Genomic DNA, 26,424 nt, shown 5'->3' with positions numbered 1-26,424 from the left:
GTGTGTGTGTGTGTGTGCGCGCGCGCGCGCATGCATGAGGTTTGGTTTAGTTTTGGTTAGCCAGTCTTCAAGCTTTAGAATAGAATGTTTTTAAACCCAAATTTCAGCTTTACTGGGGATGGGATTTTGTTGGACTCTGGCTGGTACTAATTGAGGAAACAGCTCCCTCCTTCTGTTTCCTACTCCAACCAAGAAGAATCAGATGACTTAAGTATCTCTATAATTTCTTATTTTGACGTCTCTAAATTTTTACAGTCTTATGTATTCCATTTTTAGTTATTAACTAATATATTTGAAATAAAGTTGGTGAAATGGAGCAGAATTGTTTTTGTTAGCTGCCAATTTATAAACTTGAAAAAATACTGTGTTGTTAGAAAAGAAAAATACATATGAATCAGGAAAAATGAATTAGTTATGTGCATGGATATGGCTTTGTGTGTGTGAGAGAAACGAGTTAAATATATGGGATGAATTCCCATAAATATATGGGAGTGTTAATGTTATTTTAAGAAATAATAATTTAATAAAAACACATTTATACAAACCAGAAAGGAAAGGGAATTATATACATAAACTTGAATTTATTTCTGCCTTCTGCTGTAACTTTCTGTGTTGAAAATGTGATTTTGGATTATAAAATTCCAGGTGTGTAGTAATTTCTTATCAGTTGTGTATAATAACCTTTGACATGAATATTTTGAAATTGTTGTATATTCTCCATAACAGACATTGTGCATAAAATTTCCCATGCTCTGTATTAGACAGGTAAGAAATAATTTGACAGAGGGTCAAACACTGTTCAATATAATTGGGGAAACTATTTTTAAAATATGAAGACGTTTTCTAGTGGTTGAAAAGTTTATGTCCAGATGCCTAGAAACAGTGTTGGTTCATTTACCAGGCACTGGAGCAGTACAGAGAAACAGAAGCTATGTGGGAAAGAGAGAAAGAAAAATAAAAAGTGAGAGAGAGAGGTAGAGAGAAAGAGGAAGGAAGGATGGAAGGATGGGAGGAAGGAAGGAAGGAAGGAAGGAAGGAAGGAAGGAAGGAAGGAAGGAAGGAAGGAAGGGAAGGAAAGAAGAGAGAGAGTAAAGTTGATTTGTTATTGGTCATTTTCAGCTTGTCCACATGGACATTTTAGGGTTGCATTGTCACCTCATGTGTTACACATCAGTCTATCTCAGGGACCTCCTGATGCCTCTTTGATTGGATGGAGCCAAAGGAAACTATGGAAGTAGACAGAGCAATTCTACCAAATACGCCATACCCCTTAGAGCATCACACTTGGACCTTTTAACCTTTCTTTTTTTTTTTTTTTTCTATTTTCTTTTCTTTTTTGTCAAATAGATTCCAACCATTTAAAATGAATAAAATTCTGGGCGCCTGGCTAGCTCAGTCAGTTAAGCTTCTGATTCTTGGTTTTGGTTCAGGTCATGATCTGGCAGTTTTGTGGGTTCAAGCCCCACATGGGGGCTGGCAGCATGAAGCCTGCTTGGGATTCTCTCTCTCCTTCTCTTCTGCCCATCCCCTACTTGCACTCTCTCTTTCTCTTTCTCAAAATAAATAAGTAAACTTAAAAAATAAAAATAAAAGGGGCGCCTGGGTGGCGCAGTCGGTTAAGCGTCAGACTTCAGCCAGGTCACGATCTCGCGGTCCGTGAGTTCGAGCCCCGCGTCGGGCTCTGGGCTGATGGCTCGGAGCCTGGAGCCTGTTTCTGATTCTGTGTCTCCCTCTCTCTCTGCCCCTCCCCCGTTCATGCTCTGTCTCTCTCTGTCCCAAAAATAAATAAACGTTGAAAAAAAAAATTTAAAAAAAAATAAATAAAAATAAAAAAATAAAATGAATAAAATTCTAGTTAATGAACATATACCCAAATGTGTTTCTTATACTTTAGTGTTGAGTCGTGAAAGTAGCTCCTTTCAAAACATTAAATTGTTATTGTGGAAAAGAAGTTGTACATTTCCAGTCCTTGAAGATGGTATACCTCAATTCCCAAACACAAACACAGGTGATGAACTCAATTAATTCAAGAGGAAAAAAATCAGACCAGTTAGTGTAGGCAAAATAACCAGGTGAGTTATTGAATGTTTCACGTTTCAACCAGCCCTTTTGACAGCAGGTTGATTAGGTGACAGGAAGAGGTACAGGAATTTTGTATCCTTGGGTGAGTATGTGTCCTGCCAGTATTTTAGCTTCGTACCCATGCTGTTAGCATCCACAGGTGCACATGTATGCCACTTTCTATTAAGTTGCATTCTCCAGAGACCCAAAGATATGCTTATATGTTTCTAAATAACTGCTTGTGCCAATGTTGAAAACCTTCAGATTTCACAAGAGCTTACACTTTGGCAAACTATTAAAAGGAAAAATATCTCTAGCGCTTCTGGGATGTATCATCTTTTGTTGGCAACACTGAATCACCGAGCATTCTGGGTAGAATCCTCTGAAGAACTTATGTGCTGTTTGTGTAGAAAAGTGCTTTTTTTTTCTAGAACAGTTTTTGAAAAGATTTTGTTTTGCAAAATAGGTACCTTTATAGAGATATCAAAAGCAATTGAATTGTCACACATTTCTAGACTGTTATACAGAGTTCTCTCCCCTCCCAGATCCAAAGCAGAAAGTAAATGATAAAGATGAACTTCTAAAATATTAGGATTGGCGCTATCTCATTAATATTAGACATCTTCAACATTTAGTTTTAATTTAGCTTGGCTTTAAAAACTGGGTACTATAAGCATTAAAAATTATATATTCATGTTATTTGTGACCTCTAGTTTCTAGTTAAAACTCACTGGAAAAAGCAGAGTTAGTGTCATATACCAAAAACAATAATGATCTGTTATTATTTGAACTTCCAAGTCTTCCTTTTCCTCAGTTGTGGACACACACTGCCTCAACTCAGTTCGACCAACATTTACTAAAATTGCAGTCTGACTTGTGACATGATGAGATTTACCATGCTCATAAAATTCTTACTTGATGGTCATGTTTGGCCTGGCCTTAGCTCTTGCCTCACCTCACTACACCTCCTTCACTTACCAAAATTGTCTTTTCGGGAACAAATTCTTTCCCCCTTGTCTCCCTGTGGCAGCCTTTTCACTCCCTCTCTCTACTCCTGCCTTGCACTAAATCCTACAAGTGAACCCATTAAAACCATATCATCCATTAATTTGATTTGGCTGCAGCAAGGAAATTAAGACAACATTATCCATGTTACTGGATAGTCCCCGTTTGTGGTCTCAATCATAACCTTAGAAAAACTTCATTCCCAGGAACCGTGCAGTTAGCAAGCTCTCGGAATTACCCTACTTATCCATCAAACTACTTGAAACCATGGCAAAGTTTGTTCCTCCATATTTTATTAAACTCAATTAAGTAATGGGGTATTTTGTCATCGGTCCCAACTTCACCTTCCAAGGAAAACCGACGGCACTTTACAGTTCCTAAGATGCCAACCATTTATTTCTTTGTGGTGTTGAGGGTAATTTGATTTATGTCTTGCTCTAGTTAAGATGCCCATGTTTTCAAACAGTTTTGACTTGGAGTTAGAGGCTAAGGTCAAGTTAACAATGGTAATCTGTCTCTCTGTTTGCAAACAATGAATCACCATTTGGATTTTAAGACTATGGTAAGCTTTCGCTTGGCAGCTCGGTTCAAAGGTTGTCAGGAAAATGTATGAAAGTGGCCTGTGCCTGGAACCTCTGGTCATAGATGTCAAGGATTTTCTAACAAGGCCACCAATATAGTTGTGAATAATTGGTCAGAAGGAGGAGTGGTTAAAGAAGCATTAGTCCCATGCCCTATTTAGACTGGATTGATTTGATCTAGACTTAATAATATTAAAAGCTCTTCTAGTCATTCCCAGGGCACGAATGAAAATGCTTTCAAATTATTAAGAAGGAATGTGGCTTATTCAGGACAATATGTAAGGACAGAGTGATACAAGGAAGTAGTTCATTTCAGTCCTTTACTTTGGATCAAATAAACTGCCATTAGGAAGAGAAAGAGCTTCACAGAGAGTTGCAATATTTTATTACTAATTGAATTGGAGTTTGTTTTGGAGAGTTGGCAGTTAACATAGTTGAAGTTGAGATGAAAATTCACAAAAGTTAGGGGCCAATTTTCTTCAAACGTCTTGTTGTTCTTATTCATCAGGAATTCAGACAAAATGATGTCTTTGAAATAAAGAAAACTCTGAGATCTGATCAACTTTGAGTTTTTTCTAAGTAAGCTAAGTGGCTGCCACATAGTAAGCATTGAATTAATACTGCAAATTGGGTGCATGAAAATGTTAGTAGAAATTTATGAGTGACTATTGGTATCTGTCTGTAAAATACTGGTGTTAAGAAAAGGAATTTGTTTTCACGAGCCATGACCTAAAAGCAATGATTTTATGATTTGAACTGACAAGAATGTAGTTACTCTACTACAGTTATTTCATTTTATTTTATCATCCAAAGTAGCATTAACTGCTTCCCTTATGTTTCTGTTTTTGAAGATTTATTTTTTCTATAGTGATAAAAGGGGACTAATATTCGGGAAAGCCACGTAGACGTCTGTTTGTCAGGTCAGGGTTTGAGCTGATCACTGATGCAGAAGCTTCATTACTATATTTGAGTATCATTTGTTTTTGTTCATTGGCCTTAATTATGATATGGAGAGAATTTTCACTGGGGATTCATTTTACACGGATTCCCAAAATTAACCCTCTAAGATAATAGTCAAAAAGGAATTGTCTCTCTTCTGGTAGCAAATCTGAAAAAAAAAAAAAAGGAAATAATTACTATTAATTATGCTGCCCCTGGATTCTACAAACTTTCTCTTGTATATGCACTTAAGGGGGTATTAACACACGTGAGTGGAAGCATGAACACTCAAGTATTTTGGATTCCAGGGTTTCCTGCTTACTATGTCAGTGCCCCCTCTTTGTCCAATCACCATAGTGCTCATCATCCACTGAGTTCTAAGTGGCTAATACTAACACCTTTCCTTACAGTTACAAAGGGAAATACTTACATCATGTATAATTGTTACAATCCACTAACTCCGTAAATTGGACATGCATACCACGGATCTTGAGAAGAGTCATGATTGGTGACATCGCATCTCAAACTTAATATCTAATTGTTTCACAGAGGAACAGAAAATTATAGGATCTGATCTTTCTTGTAAGTTACTGTGGTTTTGAATATAGCATAGCCAGTTTATATACCTGCATGCTAAAATAGAATGTACTCGATTTCCATCATTTGAGATGTTTTACTGACCACTTTAATAATAACAATTACTTGAAATTTAAAACTGAATAGAGCTATGGAAGTGACAAAAGACAATATGAACTTCAGAGAGGAGGTGACTTTCTCAGAGCCACATGGGTAGGAATTGGTAACTCCCAGTGCTCAGTCCAGACTTTTCTCACTATACTATCCTGATTCTGTGAAATGAGGTCCTTCTGTAGGACCTTCTGTAAGAACCCATAAACTGGTAGTACATGTTCATATTACCCTGTTAATGCAGTAACTCCTGGGAAGAAGAATAATGTCATGTTTAAGAGAATGATACTGAATTATCAATGCTGACTCGAGCTGTGCAAGCTTTGAGTAAATGACTTCACCTTAGCTTCCTTAGTTTTCTCGACAAAATGAAAATAACAATAGTTGTTTCCTCACATTGTTTCAGTCATTAAAGGAGATGATACAGGTGGAGGGCTTAGAGCAGGTCTGGCACGTTTTAGGTACTCAGAAAATGTCAGCTCTTTAAACATGACCCTTTCTACTGATGCATAGGGGCACTTGTACCCCAATGTTTATAGCAGCACTCTCAACAATAGCCAAATTATGGAAAGAGCCTAAATGTCCATCAACTGATGAATTGATAAAGAAATTGTGGTTTATATACACAATGGAGTACTATGTGGCAATGAGAAAGAATGAAATATGGCCTTTTGTAGCAACATGGATGGAACTGGAGAGTGTGATGCTAAGTGAAATAAGCCATACAGAGAAAGACAGATACCATATGGTTTCACTCTTATGTGGATCCTAAGAAACTTAACAGAAACCCATGGGGGAGGGGAAGGAAAAAAAAAAGAGGTTAGAGAGGGAGAGAGCCAAAGCATAAGAGACTCTTAAAAACTGAGAACAAACTGAGGCTTGATGGGGGGTGGGAGGGAGGGGAGGGTGGGTGATGGGTATTGAGGAGGGCACCTTTTGGGATGAGCACTGGGTGTTGTATGGAAACCAATTTGACAATAAATTTCATATATTAAAAAAATTTTAAAAAAACAAAAACAACAACAACAACAAAAAAAAACATGACCCTTTCCTCAGCCCTCCACGACACTCATTTCTCATACTTGCTATCTGGTGATTCTTACCTTCTCCTATTTCTACAAACTTCTTTCTCTTTTTCAGCTTGAGTTTCTGCATTCCGAACCTCCACTGGAGGTTAGAGTCTCCGAACAACAATCCACAATTGTAACTGTGCTATTTATTTTCACCTTTTTTTTTTTTAAATTTTTTTTTTCAACGTTTATTTATTCTTGGGACAGAGAGAGACAGAGCATGAATGGGGGAGGGGCAGAGAGAGAGGGAGACACAGAATCGGAAACAGGCTCCAGGCTCTGAGCCATCAGCCCAGAGCCCGACGCGGGGCTCGAACTCCCGGACCGCGAGATTGTGACCTGGCTGAAGTCGGACGCTTACCGACTGCGCCACCCAGGCGCCCCTATTTTCACCTTTTAGTAGCTGAAGAAAACACATGAGAACATTGAAAACCAGGCGTGAAAAAATTAACTCATGGTTTTTGGAATTGATTTATTTCTTCTGTGGGTCTTAACATAATCCACCAGCATTGAATTGAAATGTTGAAGTTCTAGAATTGTGATTTATTGTTTGGCTTTTATCTGGAGCACTGATGAAGACGAAATGTTGTTGCTAGCTATTAATTAATATGATCCACACATCTGGTAGATGGCAACCACCAAGTTCCATGAAAGGGTGGCAACCACCATCAATGCCCTAGTGGGATACCATGTTGCCAGTGGTATATAAGGTGTCCATTCCAACAAGGAACATCATCACTTTGACTTCAAACTGAAATACTCTGAATGTTTCCTTAGGGAGTGTGCTCCATATGAGCATATACTCAGAAAGCAAGCCTAAAAGAAATGAACCGGGTGGAACTTGCTTCCAGGACCTATCCCAGTCCCATTGTCTTACGATCATCTCTCTCTTCTGATCCACATGCTCATGCTGCTTTCCAGTCTGGAGCCCCTGGTGTATCCAGTCTACAGCTCTTGCAATGCCACTGCCCTGGCAGCCTGCCCTCTCCAGCCAGTACTGTGATTGCCAAGGTAAGCTGAAAAGGCCTGTTATCAAAGGTGTAAGAATGGCTGCATGCTGGTTCGGATTTGCTTATCTGCTGTGGCCTTCTCAAGCCAATGTCTTCATATTTTTTAACCCATTTGTAATTGGAATGTGAGAATGTTAGGCCATTCTGGAAGAGAGACACCATATGGCAAAAACAAACAAACAACAAACAATAAAAGAAATGTTTACAAACAGAGCCTTCTCTCTGGTCTCTTAAACAATCTGTCATCCAGTACTCTCCTCCTCAAATAAATAAATAAATAAATAAATAAAATCTTTTTTCCCCCTCATCTCCATTCTTTTTTCAGATCTCTAATTCAGATTCTTTTTTTTTTTTTAATTTTATTTATTTTTGAGAGAGAGAGAGCACGAGAAAGGTGGGAGGGGCAGGGCAAGAGAGGGAGACAGAGAGTCCAAAGCAGGCTCTGCAATGTCAGTGCAAAGCCTGATATGGGGCTCAAACCCACAAACCCATGAACCGTGAGATCATGTCGTGAGCCGAGGTCAGCCATTCAAACAACTGTGCCACCCAGGCACCCCTCTAACTCATATTCTTGCTCTCAGGATGCCTTCAATGGCCCCCAATTGGGCTCCCATTCTCTAATCCAATATGCACACTGTCAACAGTCTAATCATGATGTTTCTGTGGTCATCTATGAGCACCAGATTGAGCCTTCAATGTGATATTAAAAAAAAACACTTTTAAGGGCCAACACAAATCTTTGACATCATACTTGTTCCTAAACCCTGCCCTCTAGCCATGAAGCAAAGGTACCAATCACTTTTAATAAAAGACTTTATTCATTCATTCTCTTCTAAGAAATTTCTATTCATTCTTTTAGGCCCAATTCTAACGCCACCTCTCTGAGGACACACTGATTCCCTCATGATAGGGTTAAGCTATTTTCTTTCAGATGCTTTAGGCTTTTTTTAAACATGTTTGGAGCACTTGCCATATTATTCTGTATCAATTTTTCACATCTTCCTAAATTAGTCTGTTGGGTTCTTGAAAATAGATACTAGTCTTATTTAATTTTATATCATCATTACCAAGCACAGGGCCCTGTAAATAATTGTAAATGTTGAATATTTTTTTAATAAGCCAATGAATATATAAACATGCCACATGGGGATCCAGTGTTCTCCTTTTGGGTAGGCTCAGCCTTTTACACAGTTACATATATTGGGCTAGAGAAGCCTGCCTTCCTTCCTTCCTTCCTTCCTTCCTTCCTTCCTTCCTTTCCTCCTTCTTTCTTTTATTCATCAAGGATTTATTGAGTACCTTCTAGGTTCTTGGTTTATGTGAGATGTGAGGCACATTGAAAATAATAAAACATTGCCTCCGCCCTAGAGGCACTCTCAATTTAGTGTGAAGGAAAAATAGCAAAGTAATAATATAATTTGGGACCAAGTACCTTAATAGGAATCCCCTTCATGCTTGTAATTGGGCTCTGGAAATGTCCTCTGCTCTCTGAAGACCAGCATTTGAGATGAGCCTTCAGTAAAAATGATCACCTCCATATTGTGCCCTGACACATTAGCATGTGCAGAAGCTATTGGTACTTCCTCCAAGTGTCTCTCAAATAGCTCCTGGGGAATGATACGTGATGTAGAAAATGAAAAGAGCATTGATCTGAGGGTCGGGACCTCTCAGTTCTGGTTTTAGTCCTGCCGCCAAACAGCTATGACCTTGGGCAAATGATTCAATGTATTAGATACCTTATCTGTAAATTGAGGGTGTGGCTCTAAATTCTCCTTCAATGGCTCTTTGCCAGGATCCTAGAATTTTAGAAATATACATACCTAGTCCTCACCAAACAGTCACTGAACTAGAATCAAACCTCACAGAATGAGGCCAGTCTATGTTTATTTAGCAGAAACCTTCCTGGTGATTCTGAGAGCCTCTGACCTGAGCTGTGTCTCCTCTCAATATCTTGATAAGCTGAAGTCTGAGGCCCTCTGTCTGGCAGTCCCCAGTCTGAGACAGGAGACTCTAGGCCCACTCCAGTCTTTCTCCTCTCACAAGTCTGTGAGAACAAGGAACATTGTTTCAAGAAACAATCAGATCAGTAGCTGACATCATAGGTCTTCCTGAAAGAGAGGAAAGAGATGCAGGACAGAGATAAGACCAAAAAAAAAAAAAAATCCCCAAATGCTTGTGGGACCCTGGTAATCACAGCCATCACCAAGACTCTCCCTGGCTTCTTGAACTTTAAGATGGACCCAGTCATTCTGATGCCCTTACTCCCATATGTTTATTCTCTGACTAAGGCACAAAGGTTCGGGTGAGCTAATGCATCAGCCCATGAAAAATGAACAATTAAAACAATGAAGTTGTCAGTTCTTTTACCGGATTGCAAATAAATAACCTGCCTGTCAGACTGGCTGCTCTGCTGGACCATTAGTTTAATACAAAGACATCCTGAGGAACGGGTACATGACAGCTGATCTATCACCAGGCCTTTGATAAAGACCTGAGCAAAATATGCTGTCATAAGCCATTGAAGGTCAGTCCCAATTTGTGAGAAATGAAGTATTAGATGAAATTTGAAGACACTTCTTTCCCCATCATGAGAGCCGTCGGCTGTTCTTTCTTTTTCAACTAGCGGGATGGTGGATATTTGTTTCGACGATATAAAACACTTTTCTGCTTATGCTTATGTAACTTGTCGGGGACACTGTGCTGGCATAGATGACCTTGGCGTTTGTAACTCTCACGGTGGAGAGACTGTGATCTTGCGACTGCACAACGTATCTATTTGCCAGGCTAGGCAGGGTCTTCCCACAAGAAGTTACTCTGCATCATGCCAAACGCTAAGGCAGTCATGAACTTCCCAACAAAAAGTCAGTTCATTGCATTTGCTTATATGTATGCTTGAATTTTATATGCCACCTCATAAACTGTTTGCCAGCCAGACACATTGTTCTTATATCAGGTCGTAGATGGGATAATGAAATGAAGACAAACTCATTAAATTCTCTAGTTGATATCTCATTTATCTTTAAATTTAGTGGGAAAAGTAAAGATAGGAATCACCTTTCAGAAGTCACCTTGAAGAAGTTCTTATTTCTTTTCAAAAAAAAGGTTTTTTAATGTTTATTTATTTTTGAGAAAGAGACAGAGCACAACCCGGGGAGGGGCAGAGAGAGAGGGAGACACAGAATCTGAAGCAGGCTCCAGGCTCTGAGGGGTCAGCACACAGCCCAGCATGGGGCTCGAACCCACCAACTGTGAGATCGTGACCTGAGCCGAATTGGATGCTTAACCAACTGAGCCACTCAGTCGCCCCAAGAAGTTGTTATTTCTTAGAAGCAAAAAGTACTATTAGAAAGTTTACCGTGTAGTAAAATTATGTGAGGTGTAGTGTTTATGAGGTGGTCAGAGTTAACCAACTTGTCTCTGTAATTGACTTTGCTCAACTAGAATCTTAGCAAAGCTGACTACTCAATTTTTAATAAAAATCAATCAAGTGTTTGGGAATACAACAAATCAAAAATATGATTTTTCCCCTTCCAGAATCTTATATTCAGCTTACATCTTCATGATCAAAGTAATATAAATTCCACCTAACTAAAAAATAGTCACTGTTGATTCATTCTTATTCTTGAGTATATTCCTGGTTAATTTAAACAGTAGAGTGTAGCTTTAATATGGGAATCAGCTTAAATCTACATAAAAATCACCCCAGAGAGTTTTGTGGTCATTTGATTGCCCAGAATAATTTCAGCTAGGAAGAACTAAAATACTTCTGACTGGTTTGACCAGTTCATCCAGTGTTCTGGATGGCTAATTAGTAAATAAGGTAAACAAGAAATTTGCAACATAAAATTTTCCAGGCTGATTTTCCCACCTAGTAAGTTAAACCACAACTTTGCCTGTTGAGCAGCTTTGCAACCTCTTCGGTGTTGTGTAGTACTGAGGTCCCTCTCTCTCTCTCTCTCTTTTTTTTTTAATATAATTTATTGACAAATTGGTTTCCTTACAACACCCAGTGCTCATCCCAACAAGCGCCCTCCTCAGTGCCCATCACCCACTTTCTCCTCTACCCCACTCCCCCATCAACCCTCAGTTTGCTCTCAGTATCCAAAGTCTCTTGCGGTTTGCCTCACCCCCTCTGTAATTCCCCCCCCCCCCTTTCCTTCCCTCATGGCCTTCACCTCCTAAGAAGAAGCTCTGAGAGAGTAGGAAATACCTTAGAACTCATCCTAAGGACACCATGGTTTTGTTCCTGGTTTTGCCACTTATTAGCCATGTCATTTGGCAAAATGATCTTATGTCTATTTATCTTATTATGGGCATAATAGCATCTGCTTACAGGAGCATTTATATGTAAAAGCATAAAAACAAATACTGTTCCTTAGATGAGTGGGGGAGACCCCTAAAGTGGCTTATTTTTAAGCAGAGAAACAATGTTCTTATACAAAGCACAAGAAAAGCAAGCAGTTCATGGTCTAGAAACTTCTGTATTCTATAGTTAGTCCATCATTTCTCTGAGTTTTAGCCCTTGAGAAGTCTCTGCTTTCTGTTTCCCTGTAGATGTCTCTGGCACCCAAGGTTACTTCTGGGTCCTGATCTTCAAAAAATCCCAAGTCACTTTCAATGTGACATTGTATTAAAAGCTGTATGTGATAAAAGACCTGAGCAAAATATGCTGTCAGAAGCCATCGAAGGTCAATCCCAATTTTTGAGAAACGAAGTATTCGATGAAATTTGAATACACCTCTTTCCCCATCATAAGAGCCATCGGCTTTTCTTTCTTTTTCAACTAGTGGGATGGTGGATACTTGTTTCGACGATATAAAACACTTTTCTGCTTGTGCTTATTTAGCTTATCAGGAGTGCTGTGCTGGCATAGATGGCCTTGGAGTTTGTAACTGTCACAGTGGAGAGACTGTGATTATATATATATATATATATATATATATATATATATATATACACATATATACATATATATATATATATTTAATAATTGGTGATAGTTTTCCCATATAAATGGTACATTGCTTTTAAAATATGATAATTTAATTTCTATAAAGAGTTGTGCATTAGGCTATTGTTAAAAACATGACCTTCTGTGATACCATGGTCTCTAAGGAATAAGTCAGAAGATACCTAAAATATTTGGAAATATAGAGATTGTGGTAGGTTGAATAATGACCCCTCAAAGATGTCCATGTTCAGGGTGCCTGGGTGACTCAGTCGGTTCAGCATCCGACTTCAGCTCAGGTCATGATGTCACTGTTCCCAAGTTCAAGCCCTGTGTCAGGCTCTGTGCTGACAGCTCAGAGCCTGGATCCTGTTTCAGATTCTGTCTCTCCCTCTCTCTGTCCCTCTGCCACTTTCCCACTCATGCTTTCTCTCTCTCTCTCTTTCAAAAATAAACATTAAAAAAATTTTTTTTAAATGTCCATGTTCTAATTCCTAGAATCTGCGAATATGTTATCTTACATCGCAAATTGGACTTTGAAGACATGATTAAGGATTTTGAGATGGATTACGTGGGTGTGTTCAATGTAATCACAAAGGTTCTCTTAAGAAGGAGGCAGGAAATCAGAGGAAAAAGAAGAAGAAGCTAAGTTGCTGGCTAGGAAGATGGAGAAAGAGGCCACAAGGAATGGAGGTGGCTCCTAGAAGCCGGAAAAGGAAATAGATCCCCCCCCCCAAGTCTCCAGAAGGAACACAGCCCTGTCATCACCTTGATTTTAGACTTCTGACCTCCAGAACTGTGAGATGATAAATTTATATTGTTTTGAACCACTTAACTTGTGATAATTTGTTACAGCAGCCATAAGGAACTGATACAGAATTGCTTAAAATAACATAGCCTAATATTGTCTAACGTACACGCATGTCTAACATATATGCATACCATTGCCAACATCATATTTAGGAATAGTATCAGTAACTCATATGTACCTGGGACTTTCCCTCTGGAAATTTTTCTCCTCCATAGTCTTTCTTCATTCCCCTTCCCTCTCCCACTACATATATTCTGTAGGGTTTCAGGTCTCAGTTAGTGATCTCTTCAAAGAGAATATCTGGAAGTAAACACTATCCCCCCCCCCCCATGCCTGTCAGTCAAAGTGGAGTCCCTGATGTTATGCTTTCTCTTAGCACCCTGAGCTCATATAATATTTTTGAATCATATGGTTATTTGGATGGTTATTTTATTGTATTTATCTCCCCACTATTGCAAGCTTGTTGGGTACAAGGATCCTGTTTAGTTTTGCTCACTGTTGTGAACCTGACACATAGCAGATATCCAGAAAATATTTCTTGCTGAATGAGAATATTCCAGAATTTTGCCTGTCTTGTAAGATGGGTGAAAAGCATGCCCCATAATCCAGTCCATCTGGCATCACAAGGCAATAAACGAACACACCACATTCTCTTTCAGAGGATATGAGGCAGGCTTTACATGAACTTTGATTTCCTCTGAAGTCTTAGTCAAAGTCATTCTTTCACCAGGTGACAACTGATAGATATTTTTCACTATGCATGTGCAATCTAAGAAATGCAATATTTTTAAAAAAAAAATCTTTTGGGTAACATTCAGGATCCTTTTTCTTGCTTTTATTTCCATCTTCATTTTATTGCTTTGCAATACAAATTGTAAATTCCTTCAGTGACATTTAAACGTCCATTTGCGACTGACTTTAAGAACTTCAGGAGGTCAGTTTCTCATGAGTAGATAATTTATATCTTCTGCAATTTTGATTCCTCTGAAGTTCAAGAATCAAAGTTAAGGATGTGTCTGAGCTCTTCAGGTAGAGAAGTGATTCACATTTGTGAATGGTTTCATGAACCCTCAAAACGTTGAACAAATAGTGAGACTATGGATAAATTTTACGTATATGTTTTTCAGAAAGTTTATGTCATGCAATTCTAATTTTTTTATTTTTTTTCCTTTTAGAAATAATTTTTCCTGAAAGATACAAGTAAAGATGATTTTTAAATAGTAGGCAACTTTTTCATAATTATTCTGAATGTATCTATCCAGTGTTTGCCCAAATACAGCACTTCTGTTGAACAGTTGAACCTGATTTTAAGTACAAGGTTTTCAATGGAAACCAAACAAATTTTACTGAAGCGCTATGAGATTCCCATGTGTTACTATGTCCGCTAGACTACTACTCATAACACTCTGTGAGGTAGGTTTTGTTAACCCCATCATATAAAAGAGGGAATCAAGCTTCTTTGAGTTTTAACAACTTGTTTAAAGCCACAGATAAGGTCACTGGCAGTGCTGGTCCTACCTGACTCAAAGTTCATGCCATTTCCTCTAGACCACCCAACCTTTGATGGATGCTTGCAGATCAGCACAATATTCCTAATGGCTCTCTCTCAGAGCAGACCAGTCTGAATGTCACTTTCCTCAGAACCCTAGGCCAGTAGGCCCCAAACCTCAAGATGGAAAATGGCTAAATACATTGGGGTACTAGAACTTACCACACAAATCCTGTTGTGTTCAGCACAGCCACTTGGACTTCGCGGTATTATCAGTCTCCACAGAGCATAGGGTTTTGCGCAGGGAGACCAAGCTTTATGCTCACGTGACCCTGTGGCAAAACAGGTCATCTCAGCGATGGGAAGATTTTGTAATCACTGCATCTCTTGGTTCTCAAATGATTAGAAGCCTCCAATGAAACATATTTTGATTTTTCTGATGATTTGTTAGCCTTTACACATTCGAAAACTTCCATTAGGGAGTTCCTTTCATCACGTCACGGTGGAATGTAAGTGACGCCCTCACGTGTGTACTGACGAACAGGGTGAAGGAAGTGAGAGTATAAACATCCACACTCTCAGCCATGTCTGAAATGCCGTGATCAGTTCGTCTTGCTTGGCCACTTATTAACAAGCAAAGTTAGTAAACTTTTCAGGCAGTAAAGCCAGATGTGCTTTCTGGCATACCAGGTAAATGCTTTATTGGTGTGTGTTTGATCAGTGATTCTTAGATAAAAGAACAACAACAGAGCAACAACAAACTGCTTAAATGGCTGTTCGGATGCTGAATCCGATTCCACCTCTCTTGTTTGTGTACATCCCAGTTAAGAAAGGGAGGGGGAAAAATCCTCTTTTTTGATTAATTAGCCTGTGTTTCATTAGTCTTTTTTTTTTTAATGTTTATTGATTAGTTTGAGAGAGGGAGAGACGGAGAGATAATACCACGCAGGCTCTGCGCTGTCAGCGCAGAGCCCTGTGTGGAACTCGAACCCGCAAACTGCCAACAAACCACGAACTGACCTGAGCCAAAATAAGAATCAGAGACTTAACCAACTGAGCCACCCGGGCTTTATTTAGCCACCATTAGTCTTTATTTTTAATACTAAGCAAGCAACCAAAGGCCTTTAAAGTTAGTATTTCTACTATTGCTGTCATTTTTACTTAAAGAAATGGAAGATGAAATATTCTTAAAGATAGTGTGTGCTAAGAGAACAAATGACACCATAGGCACACAGGACAGCCAACAAGAAACAGGGACAGCATGAACAAAATAGTCAATAATGTCTCCAATGTGAGAAGACTCTATTAAAACAGGTTCATTCTTTCATGATGCCAAATCTTTTAGATGATAAATAGAAAGGTTGATCCAGGGGGACGCCTGGGTGGCTTAGTTGGTTAAGCGTCCAACTCTTGGTTTCAGCTCAGGTCATGATCTCACAGTTCCTGAGTTCACGCCCCACATCAGGCTCTGTGCTGACAGTGAGGAACCTGCTTGGGATTCTCTCTCTCTCTCTCTCTCTCTCTCTCTCTCTCTCTCTCTCCCCTTCCCTGTCTCTCTGTCTCTCTCAGAATAAATCAATACATTTTTAAAAGGTGTATCCAGAAATTATTATTCAATTTTAGGTTCACAGGACATATTATAACCAAATTGTTTGACTTTTTTTTTTAACTGAATTTGTTTAAATTGTCATTAGACACAACCATGAAACTTCAAGCGTCTATTTGACTCCATTTTATAAGCTGAAAAACACCCAGAAACCTTTTTTATTTTCTTAACAAAATGGCTTGATATTATTTAGAAGTTGGAGGGAAAGCTTTTACTGCTCGGCCTTAAAAAGAAAACAGCACAACCCAGCAGAGTAGCTGACAAGTGACACAAATACAGTACATGCTAATGTGCAGAGAGGAACAACCTTGAGAATTTAAACCGGCTGCACCAGAAAAAATATCTTTATCCAGATATGTGGTCCCTCATGAATTATACTATTATTTTAGTTGATTTTACCTGACATCACCCTATGATTTTCTTCAGTGACAAGAAAATTGCAGCTGGCCCTTGACAGTCGGTCACAAATTGACTGAACAAAACAAAATCAAACAGTGAAGTAATCCCCAAGTAAATTTAATGAAACCTAAATCCCAAAGGGCAGCGCACTTCTGTAGGCAATGGTCTTATTTAATAAATTTTTCCCTGCTTTCACTTTTAGAGCTATATTTACACAGACAAATTTAATTCATTGGGTTTACATTTCCTCTTTCCCTCAGTTTGTCCACCAGGCACATATGGGAAGGACTGTAAACAGGTATGTCAGTGTTCAGCCGAGAATGAAAAGTGTCACCCAGTCGCAGGGAGATATACCTGTCTTCCTGGCTACCATGGAAACCGCTGTCATCTCAGTAAGTGTGTTTTGCACTTTTGTTGTAATTTGTCCAAGAGACACCAGTAGGGTGGGTCATCAGTCAGAATGCCAAAGGGCAAATGTTAATTCAAGCTTCTAATTTATAGCAAGTCCTGTGAGAATGTTTATTGAAGTGGTTGAAATCATGCACTTTCTTGTGCAACCCAATCTCCTAGGTTGCCTTTTGGGTTCCAAATGTCCCCCCCCCCAAAAAAAAGAGAGAAAGAAAGAATGGAGATAATAGGAACTGGCTGTTATCAATCAATAGACAGCAGATGGGAACATATTTAAAGTGATTTGTAAAGTAAGTTAGCTCCGGGATCTGCTTAGGAACAATCAAATTAAACAAATTGTTATTCTGGAATGAAAATCGTAACTTGCTTGAAGGACAAAATGCCAGTTGGCTCACTGCTGTGTAGTAAAAACAGGATGGTCCCTAGACCAAACACCTTATATTGATTTGTTAGGGCATTTTAACATCTAAAATGGTTCTAGGGGAACGCACGATAAAATGTCCCAAGGAGCATGTTAAAATGTTCAGTCAGCTACTTAATTTTTAAGCTTGTAATTATTTATAATGTACTTTTTATAGGTTTAAAAGTAAAATGATTTGGCCTCAGTTTCATTTTTTCCCCCAACTTGGCCACTGGTTCTCTTCTCTCCCTAGTTGCTCCCGTAGCAGATTCCTTCCACTTTCCTTTCTTAATTCTGCAAACATATGGACAATTTTTGGATTCTCCCCCCCAAAATGCCACCTATAAAACACAGATTTATGGTCAAGCTATTGATTTTAATTTTCTACAAGCCATAGAATGTACCTTTTGAATGTCACTTCTCACCGTTGTCCTGATTTTAAATATTATCAGCTACAAACACAAGTTAAGCCTGTGTGAAAATGGTTTCAGTTAGCATTTTGTTTGGAACCCATAACCACTGTGGTTATACAAACTCAAACTGAGGAATTAAAATATAAAATCAGTAAAATTTCAATTCTAGTTTGGTTATGGCAGATTTCAAACACCCTGGTAACTGAAGAACGTTATTTCCTCACTTTTAATTCTGTCACATTTCTCAGGAAGAATTTCTTCTTGATATCAAGAATGTTTTATATTAACAAAATAAAGTGTTACATAGGGCTGATAGTACTTCCATGTCGGAGGGCAAGCTACCTTGGGTTGAAGGAGGGGACCTCCACCTTGTAAAATCAAGGCTGAGTCGGGATGCCGCTCCCTGACTAGTCAGATTGGCTTAGCGCCAGGCAACACGTGGTTGGGAGTTGCTGCAAAGTTTCCTTGGCAACATCCACTATAATTACAGAACTACGAAAAAGGGTTCAAGAAAATATCCATAAAAGGTGCAGCTGGCCCAAAAGCAAAAGTTTCAGCGGCCAAAAACAACTGGGCTTTCATGTTCTCGAGTTTGGAGTGGAGAATCCAAATTTTCTCTCGGCAGAGGTCAGAGGAAGCAGACAAATTGTAGTAGGATCTCACCACTTGTCCATGGTTTATAATGGGCAGGTTGGTCTCAGTCTGTGGATAGCATGTGGGAAAAAACAAACCAGCTGCTCGATAGATATCAATTTATCATGCTGTGTATTTTATGACCAAAGAGAAATTACAAAGTAACCCCATACCCTGGAAATCTTTTATTTCTCCAAACTGTGATACCCACTATTTATAATATTCTCTGAGAGCATTTAAGGCATTGGGGTCCTCTAAAACCATGGGCATTTCTTTTGACAGTTTTCATAAAAACACCCTTGGTATAGAATGCTTTGAGAAGCATGGGCCATAGAAGAGCCCACCTGTGCCAGGAGGAAGATATCAAAACATTAGTAGGAGCTTGCTTTTAACGCTCTTGCTCATAGCAATACAAATTCAGACAGACCAAATTTTAGCATCTTTTTTTTTTTAATTTTTTTTAACATTTATTTTTTTTTTAATTTTTTTTTTAACGTTTATTTATTTTTGGGACAGAGAGAGACAGAGCATGAACGGGGGAGGGGCAGAGAGAGGGGGAGACACGGAATCGGAAACAGGCTCCAGGCTCTGAGCCATCAGCCCAGAGCCCGACGCAGGGCTCGAACTCACGGACCGCGAGATCGTGACCTGGCTGAAGTCGGACGCTTAACCGACTGCGCCACCCAGGCGCCCCTAACATTTATTTATTTTTGAGACAGAGAGAGACAGAGCATGAACGGGGGAGGGTCAGAGAGAGAGAGGGAGACACAGAATCTGAAGCAGGCTCCAGGCTCTGAGCAGTCAGCACAGAGCCCAACGCGGGGCTCGAATTCCCGGACCGCGAGATCGTGACCTGAGCCAAAGTCGGACGCTTAACCGACTGAGCCACCCAGGCGCCCCAGCATCTCTTTTTAAGAATAAAACAAAACTGTGTGACAGTGTATGTGTGAATAACCTGGTCAAACACTAAGAAAAGGCTGAAAAACAAATTCATGCTTTTCATTTTTGGGGAGCTAAGTGTCTCAGGATACAGTCACTACCTTGCTTGTTCCAAGTTTCTAATGAAACTACCAAATGTTGTTTATGTCATTATAGTATACAGTAGCCTCTAGTACTTAAATCAGAAGTCTGTGTTCATAGCCCAGCTTCATCCAATAAGTCTCCTTCAACAAGAGGGAATAGTGCAAAAATGGGAAAAAAAATAGTCGTCTCCCAATGGGAAATATCTAAATATCCCTTGCCAGAAAAACAAAGTTTCCTGGGAGAAATAATTGTAACGGATGGGGCAAACGCCAATTAATGGTCAAAATGGAACTTTACGAAATGAGGGAGAAGAAACCAAATTTCACTTAAGCCAAATGAAATCATTATGTCCTATGCATGTGTTCCCTTGTTAAATTTAGTGAACATTTGAGCAAAGGATGTCCCTGATTCCAGAAGTCAGTCTTTCACATAGCTACAGAATTCAAACAGGAAGTGGAATTGCCAGTAAATAACTTATTCTTGGGGAAAACGTTATGGGCACTTTTGTAAATGCATACTGTACTCTTGATATAAATTTAATGAGTTTTGAGGCTAAGAGGTTATACATACACTGTCTTTCAACAGATGGCATACTCAGTAGGTAAATTTCGTCAAGTTTGGTGTCCCAATTTCAAAGGATAATTAACTTGAAGGCTAACAGTCAGGTGATTTTTGTATTCTGTGTGCAAAGAAGGACCAATATGAGGATGGTTCTATCAAACACGAAACCACCATTAAGATAGTCTGCAAAATGAGGGCGCCTGGGTGACTCAGTTGGTTAAGCAGACGACTTCAGCTCAGGTCATGATCTCACAGTTTGTGAGTTCGAGCCCCATGTTGGGCTCTGTGCTGACAGCTTGGAGCCTGGAGCCTCTTTAGATTCTGTCTGACTCTTTCTCTCTCTTTCTCTCTCTTTCTCTCTCTCTCTCTCTCTCTCCCTCTCCCTCTCCCTCTCTCTGCCTTTCCCCCACTTGCACTCTGTCTCTCTCAAAAATAAATAAGCATTTAAAAATATATAAAAAAAGATAGTTTGCGAGATGAGTATATGTCATAGGGAAATTATGTCTCCCAAATAACTTCAACTTACATGAAAATGAGTTCAAAAGATAGGCACACACACACACACACACACACACACACACACACACACACATATCAGTTATTCATATTTTCAAATAATTACACATATGATTTTCCGTTTAAACTGAAATGCTAATTTTTTATATCCATGACTATATCCATACCTTGACATTTTCCCCATTAATAAGTACATGAGTTTCACATTAGCAGGTGTTTCTCTTTTCCTTCTTTGCACAGAAACCCATGTCAGCTTTCACTTCATAGCAATGTGACTGCAGAATTTTCTGTACCAATCCACTCGTTATAATTTAACCTCCTTTTTGGAAGGAACATCCCAGCAGTACACATAAGACTTCATTGTTTCGGACTCCATGCTTTCAGCTTGCTTTTTGTGTATGTTCTCTAATATCAAGCAATCATTCCTTTTAAGCCTAGCAAATAGTAATGATAAAAAATACTACAAAAAATTGCATTCTAAAAGTCTGACCCAAATGGGCATGAAGTATTATATATCTTGGTGAATAGGAGAAGAGGAGGAGGTGCGGTCTTTTTTAATCACAAGTTTTGTTTTTAGATATGCTCTGTTACATTTTTGGTGAGGGAGAAAAGACGTTCCTAGGAGAACTAATGAACGTTGTATACCAAAGAAGGAGCAATTAACTATGGGAATGGACATTCTTTGGGAGGAGAGAATGACAGAAGAGACTGTGGAGTGAAGCCATCACTTTTCATAGGGAGGAATAAAGAAATACAATAGCTACAAGACAGAAATAACCTTTGGTATGAATAATTGTCATGTTTTTCTTTCCCTCTCCATTATGGAAAATTTTATTTTAAAACTGGGGGAAAAAAAGGAAGAAAGAAGCAGCCACTTTTTGGGTTTGAGACTCAAGGTGAGGACCCTGGGTTTTAAGACAGGACTTATATGGGGATTATAAACAATCTCAATCTCAATGAAATCCATTCTTTGCTGCTACCTCTAAAACATGCTACATGTGACATACTTAAAAAAAATGTTCCTTCCTGTTGGATTCTTACATAAAAGATTAAATGAAGGAAACAAGTATCATCCAGTCTAGTTTGGTCACTTTTAGAGATATTCTTCCAAATGAAAAGATTTTTCAAGAGGAAGGACCTAAGGCAAATACCAAACACTCTGAGTCAGGTCAAGCCAGTAGGGAAAGGGTTCTACTACATGCCTACCAATGGTACTGCCACCATTAAGGAAAATAATGGCCACCATTGACATGGGCGCCGAGTTTGTACTTGTTCACTCTAGCCACCACAGCAGGTCTGTGATTTTGTTATTATCCCCCTTGGGAATAAAGAACCAGAAGCTCAAAGAAAGGAGTTAAAGCCACAACGTCAGTAAGTGAAATATATAGGTTTCAAATCACAGTCTATTCAGAATTTCCTGCAGCCTCATATTTAAATATGTGGCAAGAATAAAGATGGTTATCTTTAACAGGTGACAGAATTTTGTGCGATGTGTATTCTAAGTCACTTTACTCTATAGGACTTAGCTTCGTCATCTTAACATTAAAGTTGAACCAGATGGACATGAGGTCTCTTGAAACTCAAACTTTTATGATTTGAAGACTTGAAAGTACCAGACATTTCATAGGGCAGGAGAATATCACAGATGGAAGTGCTTCAAAGTTAATCAAGTACTTGAATACCCTCTATATTTTCTCTACTGTATACTTATCCTGTCTCTGTTTGAACTCCTACAGAGATGAGTAATCATGCCTCCTGAAAAAAGCTTATTCCAATCTTGGACAGCTCTTTCAGAAAGTATTTCCTTATTGAGATAAAATCTGCCTTTCTTCTTTTCTTACAAGGCTGCCTTTTCATGTTTGAAAACATTCCTGTCTTCTTAGCTCTATTTTCTCCTGAATAAACATCCCCACTCTTTCGATCATTGCACAGATAATGTGGTCTTCAGCTCACTCTTTGTTCTGTTTGCTCTCCCTTTATCTTGAATTCTGGCCATTTTTCTGTTACACAGGTATCATCATAGTAGACCACACATCCATGGATGTGAAAGTAGAAAGGTGAGAAACCAACAGAAAATGAAAATGCTTTCTCCATGCTTTGTGCCAATCTGAATTTATACTTGTGTGAAACCTATATCATTCCAGATAAGACAAACTATGACATTTAAATATTAAATAAAATAATGAATTTGCCTAGAGTGGAACAAAATAGCCCTGTTTGGTGAATTGTCACCTATTCTGAGCACTAAGAGTGGGCAGATTTCCAAGGAGACTCAGAGTTAACTTTCCTGTAACTTATTAATGAGCAGCATCAGGAAATTTATGCCCCCACCTGTATTTCTAAGGTATCTATCTTTCCCATCTCATCTCAGATAAGTACATGGCTTGAATCATTAGCTTGAAGGTGATTGAAAACACCCAAGAACGGTATTTGGAATGTTGAGTTAACCACATGTCTATGGGCATGAATTTCAACCCTGATTGCTTTGAGTTACAGTATCACATATGGTTTTGTTCTCCTTCAACAGGATGCCCAGAAGGCACTTATGATCTAAATTGCCCAAGGATGCATAAGTACCTTAATGGCGGCAGCTGTGATACCGTGATTGGCACCTATCATTGCCCTCCTGGCTTCATTGGGGCCGACTGCAGTCAAAGTAAGTCAGCCTACCAGTTAAGACGTGGAGATGCTAAAGTAGAATTTTAAGACCTGCCCTTAGAGAGTAAATGTTGCAATCATTACTTAATAATTTACTGTAGCAATGGCAAACGCCAACTGACCTACATTCTAGGTTGAGGAGTGCTTACGTCAGGAGTTTGATTGAGAGCTGAAGCAGTGAAGGCAGCCAAAGAGAGCCCTTTGGTCATAACCTCTCATATCCCAGAAATGCTAGCTAGATTCCAGTCAGGATTAGAAAATCTGTTCCATAAGAGAAGAGCAGACTGGGGATGCCTGTGTACATAATGTCAAACCCATTGTCTAAAGTACCACCATTTCATTTATCCTCAGCGATTTCCGGCTCAAAAGTAAGCAGTTGCCCTACTTACCAAAAGTAACCAGTTCCCTAAAATTTAAAGACCTAACTACCTATCACAAAGACAACTATTGACATAAAGTTGAAGGGACCAGATGTAAATTAAAGATCTCTTAAAAATGCACTATCTTAGACACTACAGGGATATTATTAACAAATACATTTTGATCTTATCAGATTTGCCATTTCCTATATATTTTGACAGTTTTCAAGATCCTTATGATCTTCAGGGAGGATAGAGGAGGCAATGCGTGGGAGAGAGCGTGACAGAGAGGTGGTTCTGGCAATTTTGTGTCCTTCAACCTATGTGCTGTTGAGGAAGTTCACTTTGGGATGCTTCACAGAGCTGTACATTTATGTTTTTGTGCACTCGTCTGTATTTTATACTTCAGAATTCAAAGAGTAAAATCAGCATCAGTAGATCTTTCATTAAAGATAGAAGTGCTGTAGTTGCAACCGTGAGATTCCGTCACTGGGAAGAATGATAATGAAATTTCGTGATCAGGCAGGGTATTAAGTTGTTATGTGGTAAAGATACCCAAAATGCTTGTCTTCCCCAGACAGGTAGTTGCTCTGTCTTCTTTGTATGAGGGTAATTTTAATTACCCTGCCTCAGAATCCTGATGTTCTGAGGATAAGAGACAAATGAGACAAAGTCCTGGCTCCGTGTAGTGGAAAATTGAAACCTAGTGGATACTGCCTTGGAGGCCTAACCAGCCAAGTTATCTTTGAGTTAAAGCCAACCCATAAACATCTCCTAAGGAAGGCTCTGACTGGCCCCTTTGTTCCTCAAAGAAAATCATTGAGGGAAATTTCTTAATTTCCTCAGGCCAATGCATCTTCAAGAGTTTTGATTCCCCTGAATATTGGTAGTTTTTTGTCTTCAGAAGCTGTGAACTTGTACCTGAGTACTTTTCCTTCTTTGCTTTGACAGCTAAGTAGGTCAGAGCCAATTTGCTGTCCACCTCTTACCAGTCTGGGGAACTATGATACTCATTTATGTCTATATCGTTGCTGTATTTTTTCCTTCGCTTGATTCTTACAGATACTTATTTTATCTTTATTTTGGTAAGCATCTCAGTGAATCTGTGGCATAAAGTTGAAGCAAAATGAAATAATAAATGTGTTAATTTATTAATAGATTAAACTTTAACGTATATTAATTAACATCATTAATTTAAAAAGATAATTTAACAAATTTGTTGATTTTAACAAGTAAACAATACACTTAGAAATACATAATGATATTTGGAGATGTGAACATGATGGATCCTATGTCAATGCATAGAAGTGTAAACTAAAATTCAGAGGAGACATTAAGGGGAAACACTCAAGATTATTGGGCGCATGCATGCATATGTGTGCATGTGCGTGTGTGCGCGCGCGCACACACGCACATACACACTTGCTAAGGCAGCCATGTGGTAAAGCAAGGCTGAGTTTGTAAGAGTCATTTATATCATATATGTAAGTGTTTGACACTAGATATTTGGTTGGAATTCCTGATGTCAACCAAAATTGCACTAAGTAAGCAACCACTTGAACAGTGCCTTTTTTTGTTTTATTTCTTTCAAAGTAACCTTTTAAGTTGAAAACCAAACCGAAGGCAAGACAAGGAAGCCCATTTGATTAAAAGAAAGGGTCGTGTATTTACAAGGTTTTTTAAAGTCTTGACTGGCAAAACGTTTTAATAAGAAAAATCTGGTTTTGTTTTGCTCCTTCCTGCAGCTTGTCCTGAGGATCACCACGGGCGGAACTGTGTCCAACCGTGTTCTTGTGGCTCAGGACAGTGTGACCCAGTGACTGGAAGGTGCCAATGTCCACCTGGCAAAATGAGAGCCAGGTGTCAGCAAGGTAACAATGGCTGCAGGGTCACCTTGTCCGTCCAGGCACTAACTAAGCTACACTATGAAAGCAGATGTGGTGCCAAGGAATATAATTCAGTGGGCATTGTTTATAACACTTTCTTCTTAAATACGGCTTTAATAATATGAAAGTACACACTCTTGTTGAACTGTATAGCAAATAGCCTACCGAAGGGTAAAAAAAAATTGAAAACAAAAACAAAGAATTATTGATGCAAACTCTTGACGAGGAGCAAATTTTGAAATAACTTTGGCTAACTTTTGCAAAACCACCCCAAATTGTGTGTTGGGGATGTCTAATTATAAGAACTGAAAAGTTTTATATTTTCTCCAACTTTCAGAAGCCCATTGAAAGCTGGAAGAAAACTGAGAGACAAAAAGGAAAATATGGTCTTTGTTTAAAGCTATAAAACTTTCTTGGGGCGCCTGGGCGACTTAGTGTCCGACTTCAGTTCAGGTCATGATGTCACGGCTTGTGGGTTGGAGCCCTGCGTCAGGCTCTGTGCTGACAGCTCACAGCCTGGAGCCTGCTTTGGAGTCTGTGTCCCCCCCTCTCTCTGCCCCTCCCCTGCTCATGATCTCTCTCTGTCTCTCAAAAATAAATAAAAGTTAAAAAAATTGTTTTAAACTACAAAACCTTCTTGTCCTAAATCATATTATTATTATCACAATAATAGTCATAACAGAAGAACTCTCAAGTTCAGTGAAATGATATGCAGAGAGCCACTTCTCTATGGCATACACAGAGGGGCAAAACCAATGACCCTTTGTTAAAAAAAACTAGGGTTGGCTGCATGAGCATGCTGTAGGAGCTTCCTTTAACCTCACTGTGCATCACAGAGTTGCAGGAAATTGGAATGAAACCAGGAAGTGCACAGACCTAGCATCTTTTCAAGTCTGCCCTAGGATAGAGGGGATCTATGGGTGATAAGCAGCCTTGCAGCTAAGGGGAGCTAAGCCTACAC

At 39.1% G+C, this 26,424-nt stretch overlaps 1 protein-coding gene across 1 annotated transcript in view; it reads left to right on the top strand.

Annotated features, from left to right (window-relative positions):
• Positions 1 to 25,941, top strand: part of LOC109499785 (multiple epidermal growth factor-like domains protein 6) — a 76,394-nt gene extending 50,453 nt beyond the window's left edge. The window contains exons 3-6 of the mRNA XM_023260418.2: positions 7,265 to 7,354; positions 16,867 to 16,998; positions 23,088 to 23,216; positions 25,323 to 25,941. Of these exons, the coding sequence (XP_023116186.1) occupies positions 7,303 to 7,354; positions 16,867 to 16,998; positions 23,088 to 23,216; positions 25,323 to 25,588 (579 nt within the window). The 5' untranslated portion in view covers positions 7,265 to 7,302 and the 3' untranslated portion in view covers positions 25,589 to 25,941. The remainder of the gene's footprint in view (positions 1 to 7,264; positions 7,355 to 16,866; positions 16,999 to 23,087; positions 23,217 to 25,322) is intronic.
• Positions 25,942 to 26,424: the final 483 nt, after the last annotated feature.

Source organism: Felis catus, chromosome C2, assembly GCF_018350175.1.
Source record: "Felis catus isolate Fca126 chromosome C2, F.catus_Fca126_mat1.0, whole genome shotgun sequence".
NCBI classification, from domain to species: domain Eukaryota; kingdom Metazoa; phylum Chordata; class Mammalia; order Carnivora; family Felidae; genus Felis; species Felis catus.
The sequence above is the reverse complement of the archived record's forward strand: the minus strand, read 5'-3'. Positions and strand labels throughout refer to the sequence as shown.